At 37.8% G+C, this 9,512-nt stretch overlaps 1 protein-coding gene across 1 annotated transcript in view; it reads left to right on the top strand.

The window, feature by feature from the left end:
• Positions 1 to 9,512, top strand: part of RPS6KC1 (ribosomal protein S6 kinase, 52kDa, polypeptide 1) — a 121,029-nt gene that overhangs the window by 58,861 nt on the left and 52,656 nt on the right. Inside the window, 1 exon segment of the mRNA XM_006772970.1 lies at positions 6,060 to 6,152. Within this exon segment, the coding sequence (XP_006773033.1) occupies positions 6,060 to 6,152 (93 nt within the window).

Below are 9,512 nucleotides of genomic sequence, written 5' to 3' on the forward strand. Positions count from 1 at the left end.
CACTTTCCTTTTTTTCTTCTTCTTCATTACTAAAAGGCCCCAAGAAAAGTACAGGTTTCAGAATAAAAAGAAATGATCTTTGTTTGAAGTAAAGGTGAAATCTTAACTGAAGGAGACAGATATCTTTTTTTAAACTTTAAAAAATTAAATTGTAGATAACTTTGAATGCTTTAAGAATTAATATTAAAAGGGGATTTCTCTGGAAAAGGCTGGATATAGCTTTTTTTCGCTATATTTAGCTCTAGGAATTTTAAACTCAAGATCAATGAAATTTAGAAAAAATAAGTAATCTAAATTTAGGACATCAAAGACGGTGTGGTTTCTAAAGTGTAAGTACATTTTTTTGTTATGCATTTACAAGGTGTGAGTGAAAATACGTAGAATGTATGCCTTTCCTGATTAGTTTGTAGATTTTGAATATAATTGCTATAATATTAAAAATAGTTTTCTGTTGTGCATTTTGTTTGCTGGTATTATTGGTATGTCTCAATTCTTTAGAAAAAAGTATTTTAAGATGAGTTTGTATCAACCTTAGTTAAAAATGGGAAAGCAGAGCAGGGGCATTCCAGATCAGGAATAGGACTGCAATTAAAAGCTCTGGTATAGTTATACAATGAAATACTATATAGCCATAAAAAAGAAGGAGATCTTACCCTTTGAGACAGCATGGAGGGACCTGGAGAGTATTATGCTAAGTAGAATAAGCCAGCCAGAGAAAGACAAGTATCACATGATCTCACTTATATGTGGAATCTAATGAACAAAATAAACTGAGAACAAAATAGATCCAGAGACATAGAAGCATGGAACAGACTGACCAATCTCAGAGTGAAGGGGGGTGGATGGGTGCCTAAATACATCCTGCATATCAGATATTTACATTATGATTCATAACAGTAGCAAAATTACAGTTACGAAGTAACAACAAAAATAATTTTATGGTTGGGGGTCACCACAACATCAGAAACTGTATTAAAGGGTCACAGCATTAGGAAGGTTGAGAACCACTGACCTAGATGCATATATGTACAACCCATAGACACAGAAAAGAGTGCAGTAGGGTTGGCGGTGGGTGGGTGCGACATCTGTAATACTTTCAACAATAAAGGTAAATTTTTAAACAAGTAAAAAGATGCTTGAAATGTGATTTAAGAGAGTCTTAGGAGGCTGGGTATTGAAGGTTAATAGGTTCCTAATGAAGGTCTTGGCAAAGCCAAAAATCTACAGGTGAAGCCAAGTTCAGAAACTATGTAGTACTATGTAGTTAGCTATCAGGGTTCGGAGTGTGGGTTTTGGGTAAATTCTTTACAGTGTTTTCCTTTTGCCCTTGATTATTTATTTCCTCCCAAGTAATGGTGATTTATTCTCAGGTGATTTAAGAAGGAGTAGCTAATCCTACTTCAAACATGGTGCTGGACCTGTAGCATCACATCATCTGGGACCTTGTTGGAAATGCAGAATCTTAGGGTCCCCCAGCCTAAGTGAATCAGAATCTCCATTTTAACATGGTCCTCAGGCGATGTGCATACAGATTAAAGTTTGAGAAGTATAATACTAGCAAATTGGTAAGAATAGATACAGATCACATTGAGAACAGGGAATATTATCAAGTGAAAAAGACGATGGGTAGGATAAATAGCAACTTAAAAAACCCCATGAAACAAAAAGAAAGGTAAGCTTCACTTAGCCATTTAGAGAATGTAGAACAGGAACAGTAAGTAGGTTTTACTAGTGTGCTAACTCTAATCCAGGTTGGTGGCTGCCTAGGAGCACTGTATGTATTGTGAGACCGAGTGTGGGATTAACAGCGATATCTGCCATGGGCTTGAGCACTTGCTGTATTTGGTTTTGAAGACTGCTGGATCATCAATATTCTTGCCTTTCTCTGCCCCCATCCTTGACCCCTCTGTATTTAGTTTTGGTGTAGATGAATGCAACTACTACTTGCTTCTCTAGGCATCTTCTGCTACAGTAACTAATACATATAACTGAAAATTCTACTTTTATTTATTAAGGAAATCAGCCATGCTGCCTAGAAATACATTGATTTCTCCCCACCCCCTTAACTTTGGCTGCAGTTCCCCCCATGTCATGCATTGTTTTATAAGTAAGATTTAAACCCCTCTTATCTGTTACCTAGTTTTGTCATTTTGGACAAATTGCTTCACCTTGCTGCTTCCCATATTAAAAAAAGAGACTATTGGACTTGATCTCTGTCTTTTTCTGTTCTTAAAATTCTATGGATTTATGTTTCATTTTGCCATCTGAAAAAAGGAATAGATCCATAGGGATTCTACCCAATTTAAACACTGCATATAAAAAATATAGGATTTTTTATTGATGATTTTATTTCATGATCTTTCTTTGTTCATTTCTTTGATCTTAAAGTTTTATAGATGGTTAAAGTAGAAAGAGAACTTTAATGATCACTTTATCTTTGGTCTTCCGCCATTACAATTTCACCATTCCTGTCTTTGCAGAAGTAACCTTATTAAATCACTATTTTTATTGAGTTGTTTCTCATACTAAAACTTGTTTTCTAGACTCTGGAGAATATAGTTTTGACTTTTCTTCCTGGTATTCAAGGCCTGTGAAAACTGACTGACCCGATCCTACTGTGTAATTTTATGTTCCTCTGTTCTACAATTTGACACCCCCCCCCCCCCCCCCAACCAGGCCAGTTTCCTTCCAATCCTATATGTAATACCCTTTTCCTAACCTAATTTCTACATAGCATTTAAAATCACCTTTAGTTCTGCTTCTATCTGTGACCAGTTTATCATACACTAATAGTGCCTGTCGCTATTGTCTTGTATTTTACAAAAAGGTTTTATTGTTATTTAACTTTTCATGTATTTGGCTTATCTCCTCAAGTAAACTGTAAATTCTTGAAGCTAGCAACTGTGCCTTTTGATGATTTATATCCTTTTTAGTTATCATGTTCCTATTGCACACCAGTGATTATTTATTGGAAGGTGCAGGAGAGTTTTTGTAGTTTTCTATCTTTGCTGTTGAGATTGCTAAAGTGAACCAATAATTTTCTTTTGGAAACTGATAGATCCGATGACACCAATGAACAAGAAGGTACAAGTAGCCCTGGCCGGGTCACTCAATACTTAGAGTGTTGTCCCTATACACCAAGTCAGGGCACATACAAGAATCAACCAATGAATGCATAAATAAGTGGAACAATAAATCAATGTTTCTCTCTCTCCCCCTTTCTCTCTTCCTCTCTCTCTAAAATCAATAAGTAAAAATTAAAAAGAAAGAAGGTACAAGTAGGAGATGCAGATGTTGGATGCATTTGGCCATATTTTCAAAGACAAATGTAATAGATAAATTATTACTTATTCTTTTTCCCCCTATACATTTTCCTCAACATTTCTTTTACCAAAACTACAGCACTTTTATTTTTCCTCCCTCCCTCCCTCCCTCCTTCCTTCCTTTCTTTACCCAAGGATATGTTTATTGATTTCAGAGTGGGGGTTGGGGAGTGGAAAGGGAGAGAGAAACATCATCCATCTGAGAGAGAAACATCAATTGGTTGTCTCCCTCATGCACCTCTACCGAGGATCGAACCTGCAACCTTAGGTGTGTGCCCTGACCAGGAATTGAACTGGCTACCTTTTGGCATACTGGGATGATGTTCCAACCAACTGAGCTACCGGCCAGGGCCTTATTCTTTCTTGATAATGGAGGGGGAAATGAATTTTTAATTGTTAGACTATGTTGTGTGGTAGGAAGACTGCAAACTATAGAGTTGAGGGCTAGACTAGGATCTTCTATTGTTCTTTCTGACTGTAAACACTCAACCAGTCTGAGCTTCCCTTTATTTATCTATAAAATGGGGATTTAATAACTTCTTGTAAGTACTCCATTCAGGGCAGGGTGAGGGATAATGATGTAAATTAAGGTAGAAGAGACTATTTCTGTTATATGTCTATTAAAGTACCCTGCTAAATATTTTTGTATCCTTAAAAATTCATCTTGGATTTTAAGCTTCTTGGGGGGCAGAGATGTATCTGTTTTGTTTTTTTTAAATGTCCTCTAGCTCAGTACCTTTTGACATATTAAATAAGTATTTTTTGAAATGTATCTTAGAAGTATAAATTAAATCAATTTTAAACAATTATCCAGTACAATTGCTATTATTACCAACATTCTCAAGTTAGGTGTTTTTAAAAAGTTGTCTTTTTAAATTTTTTTAAATGTTTTTTTTATTGATTTTAGAAAGAGAGGAAGGGAGAGGGAGAGATAGATGTAAACATTGATGAGAAAGAAACATCAATCAGCTGCCTGCTGTACGCCTCCTACTGGGGATAGAGCCTGTAACCCAGGCAGGTGCCCTGACCAGGAATTTATTAACCAGTGACCTCTTGGTGCATGTCTTTTTTTAACATTACTTCTTCAGGCATATTCAAATTAGTATTTGCTTGCTGAGCCAAAAACAAACAAAAAGGAGAGCAGCCCAGCCAGCATGGCTCAGTGATTGAGTGTTGACCTATGAACCAGGAGGTCAGGGTTCGGTTCCTGGTCATGGCACATGCTCTGGTTGTGGGCTCGATCCCCAGGGTGGGGTGTGCAGGAGGCATCCTATCAGGGATTCTCTCTCATCTTTGATGTTTCTATCTCTCTCTCTCCCTCTTGTATCCTCTCTGAAATCAATAAAAATAAAATATATTTTTAAAAGAACACACAAAAGAAAACAAACAAAAAAAGACCGAGAGCGATTATAATTGCTGCTTTTAGAAAATTTGACAAGTACATTTTCTATTTGTAAATGACACCTAATTTATCTATGCAATCTCCTCTCTCTTGTTTTGCTCCTCTCTTCCTCCTTCCTCTCTATTCTGTTCTTCCTCTCTCCTTTCAACTAACATGCTAGGCATTGTGCATACAAAGATGAATAAGGCGTATTTCCTCTTCTCATGTAGCTTCCTGTCTGGTGATGTTGGTCAGTATAAGGACTTGAAGTACCAAGAATGATGTCTCAGTAACTATTAATCATGACAATTGATTTACCAGGATATTTATCTTCCACTCATGGGGGAAACATGTTTCCTGTATAGCCTAATAGATTTTTGATAACAAAAAAGTCTGCTCTGAGGATATAATAAAGCAAAACTTTGTGTCTCCTGTCATTCTTTGCAGCATCATCATTTTAATATAAGGATTAATATAGCATTGCTTTCTGGTTATAAATGCAAAATGGAAGTGTTTTTGGAGTTTATCTAATGTCTTACTTTACTGGTAGGGAAAAACTAAGGTCAATGGTTGGGAGGTTAGGGTTATTCTTTTATTGTACATAGTACTGATACATGCTTTTCTGTGTTCACTGACCTTTTTGGACTTTTTTGTAGCTAACAGATTAAGTTTTCCACATCACATATTTTCATATATTTAAAAAAAGTGTCTTTCTCCTGTAAATCATCTCTTTTTTTTAGCTTAAACAATTTTTTATTTCTAATAATTATTGCTTATATGATGGAGTTTTTAAATTTTTCATTATTATTGGCAATTCTTCTGGAACCTGCCAATCTCTCTTAAAATACATACCATGTATTTATAATATAACACTAATGGAGTGTAGTTTCATGAAGAGAGAGATGACTTGTGTGCCCTCACTCCCCAAGTTTATCTATTTTTCCATTGTTTTTAGTTCTCTATTCTAAATTACTCTTGAGCGGTCTGGGGTAAATATAAGGCTGTGATTAATTGTTGGCTCAGTTATCCAATTGTTATAAAGTTTCATTATAGTTGTACAGTTTTGAACTGAATTACTATGCTAGGAACTATCAACTCATTAATTTTTCTTTTTAAAATGTTATCATGATTTATTTACATGCAACTTTTTTCTTGCTTTTTCTTTTTGATTTTCTTTATTTTTTATTTTATTATTTTTTTAATTTTACATTACAGACAAACAGAAACTTCTTTCATCTTTCCATTCTCTGATTTATGATAAATTTAGTTTCCTTTGGCCTGGCATTTGCTTCAGCAGGCAGTCTTTCTTCAAGTACCTCCCTGATTGATGTGTAATCTTTGATATCTTCCATTAGCCTCCAGGATCACTAAGTTCAAGGCCCCCTTGGAACCTAAGGAGCCCTGCCGAGGAGCTGAAGGCCTTCAGAGTCCTTGGGGTGATTGACAAGGTAATTCTTCAGTGCCTCTTCAAGAGTTCAGTCATAAATCGACTGCATGCTGACATTATGTCTTTGAAGCTTTGGATCTTAAGGATATGAAACAAAAGGAGAAAATGACTCAAATGCATCTGCACTTTAAAATAACAAAAGCAGAAGAGAAAAAGCTTTTATCTAAGCAATTCATGTAAGGTCATGCAAAATATATGGGAGCTAAAGGAGAAGGTGCATATTTGTTGGCATTCAGTGCAGTAGGGGTTTGGTTTTTTAAACCTGTTATAGCAGGGTAAAGATACACTTTGATAGTTACAAAAACTTGGGAGTCAGTAGTTATTCACATTAACTGGTGTAGTCAATACAATTAGTCAAAAAGAAAAATGGCATTCTCCTAATTACTATTTATTGAGCACCTACTATGTGTCAGACCATATCTTAGGCATTTTATACAAAAGAAATTACTTAATCATTTTCACAATTCTGTTATTTACATCTTGGTGAGAAAATGATGTTTAAAAGAGGTTAAGTAACTTGCCCAAAGATCACATAGCTAATTTAGGGTAATGCAGAATTCAAACCTAGATCTTTGTGAGTTAAAAAGCTGTGCTTTTTTCTAATACACTCAACCCCCCTCTACACACACACACACACACACACACACACACACACACACACTTTTATATTGGGAACAAAAATACTAAGATAACAGATATCTGCTACGGAGTTTCCCCAATTTGGTATCATCTCAGATATGCCAAACACGTCCAGTACTGGGCCTCTTAGAGAATTTAAAACTGTAATTTAAAAACTATACATAATAAGCTATGTTTTAAATATATTTGATCAACCATTACTTTTACCTTTCAAAGTCAAAGAAAATGCCTTAGTTAATGTTAAGGTGTACATTAATTTAAATCTTTTTTACATTAACCACCTTTTATGAAGCACCTTAGTGATCATTTGTAAGTTACTGAGTACTTCTTGTCTTCTAAAGTATGCATGTGATTCCATGCTAAAACCAAGCAATATGCAGTATATTGCAGGTAATTTAGACAGTAATTTATAGCTTGAGGTATTCCAAAAGGAACATTAGGTTGGATATTACATGAAGCTCTCAGTGTCTTATTAAATTCTTACAAGCATCATTTTTCTCAAATTCATATGACTGAATTTTGAACTTGAAGAATTCTAAGCAGTAAGATTTTGGAGGCTGAAATGATGCCTTAACCATGTTTTCCCTTGCTTTTCAGAACATTCAGTTTGAGAGTACAGAGAGGCAAAATAGGAATTGAGTAGTTTCCTGGTTCTTGGATTTCTGTTCATGGAAATAAACTTTTTTGATGTACAGTGTCTGCTTCCTCTTAGACTTGTTTATTTTGATGAAGTGTGTCCTTTCATTGCTATGCTTTAATTATGAGTAAGTCACCTGATTTATTCAATTTAGAACTTTTGACAATGGAGGAATTCCTAAGTTTTTGCTGAGGCATAATTTGTTACTGTCTTTATTCTGTTAACCTGTGTTTGGTGTTTAGAAGCTGACATTTAACTTTCTTAAGTAGAGATAAGGAAGTATGTATGGGAATTAAATAAGCTTTTTATTATTATTTTAAATTTTTATTTATTGATTTTAGAGAAAGAGAGGGAGAAGGAGAAAGGGAGAGAGGGAGACAGATTGAGACAGAGATAGACTGAGAGAGACACACACAGAGAGACAGAGACATTGATTTTGTTGTCCCACTTATTTGTGAATTCATTGGTTGATTCTGGGAGTCATACCTGCAGTCTTGGTGTATCAGGATGGCTCTCTAACCAACTGAGTACCCGGCCAGGGCTGGGAATTAAATAAGTTTTGCAAGTAATCTTTTAAAATGTGTAACATAGTCTCTACTTTGCAAGGGCATCAATGGGTAAACTTTAAACAATTTGAATTTTTAAAAAATATAAATTCCTATCAGTTGTACTGAGAAATACCTAAATTTGGATTTTACAAACTTGAAGTTTGGAAGAGAAGTATTGAATAAATTCAAACGGCTAAAAAATACATAGGATATGGCAATCTAGCCCGTACAGAACATAGTTTCTCTGATTCTGTTTCATTATAGTATTTGTTCTTTATGAGTTATTTTGAGTGTTATTGTCTATTAACTTAGGAAAATAAAATTTCCCTAGGGTAGGAGTTTATAAACTTTTATATAGAAAGTAGATAAAACAGATTACTATATAGACCTTAAGTTCTTGAGAACAAGATTTTGTCTTTCTTGTTCACATCCGTATTCTCAACACTTATAAGCATGCCTGGAACATAATGGACACTCAATAAATACTTAGTGAATTGAAACTTAGCAATATGCAGTATATTGCAGGTAATTTAGACAGTAATTTATAGCTTGAGGTATTCCAAAAGGAACATTAGATTGGATATTACATGAAGCTCTCAGTGTCTTATTAAATTCTTACAAGCATCATTTTTTGGGAGATAATGACCTGCTGGCTTAGGCCTCCTCCTGGGTGGCAGAGGGCAGGCCCAATCCCTAGGTGCAGCCCCTGGTTGGGCTCAGAGCAGGGCTGATTGGGGAGTTGGGGCGCTGCCCCCTGTCATGCACAGAGCAGGGTGGATTGGGAGGTTGCGATGCCACCCTCAGTCATGCTCAGGGTAGGGCCGATTGGGGGCTTGGGGCACCGCCCCCGTCACACTCAAGGCAGGGTCGATGGGGAGGTTGCAGCGCCAACCCCTGTCATTCACAGAGCAAGGCCAATCAGGGTTGGGGTGCTACCCCTGTCACGCACAGCGCAGGGCCCATCAGGGGGGTTGGGGCTCCTTACCCTGTCAGGCACAAAGCAAGGTCAATCAGGGGTTGGGGAGCTCCCCCCTGTCACGCACAGAGTAGGGGCGATAGGGGAGGTGGGGCACCGCCCCCTGTCACACACAGAGCAGGGCGGATCAGGGAGTTGGGCGCTGCCCTTTATCACCCACAGAGCAGGGTGATCAGGGGGGTTGGGGCGCCGCCACGGTCACACTCGGGGCAGGGCTGATGGGGAGGTTATGGCTCTACCCCATCACACACAGGGCAGGGCCCGTGGGGGAGGTGAGGGGGTTGGGGCGCTGCACCCTGTCACACACAGAGCCACAGGGTGATCAGGGGGTTGGGGAGCTACCCCCTATCAGGCACAGAGACGGGCTGATCAGGGGGTTGGGGCGCCTTCCCCTGTCACGAACAGAGCAGGGCGGATAGGGAGGTTGTGGCCCCGCCCCTGTCACACACAGAGTCCCAGGGCGATCAGGGGTTTTGGGCGCTGCCCCCTGTCACGCTGATCCCGGTGCCGGGAGGCCTCGTGGCTCCGCTGATCTCGGTGCTGGGAGGCCTTGCAGCTTCA

Source organism: Myotis davidii, unplaced genomic scaffold, assembly GCF_000327345.1.
Source record: "Myotis davidii unplaced genomic scaffold, ASM32734v1 scaffold362, whole genome shotgun sequence".
Taxonomy (NCBI): Eukaryota; Metazoa; Chordata; class Mammalia; order Chiroptera; family Vespertilionidae; genus Myotis; species Myotis davidii.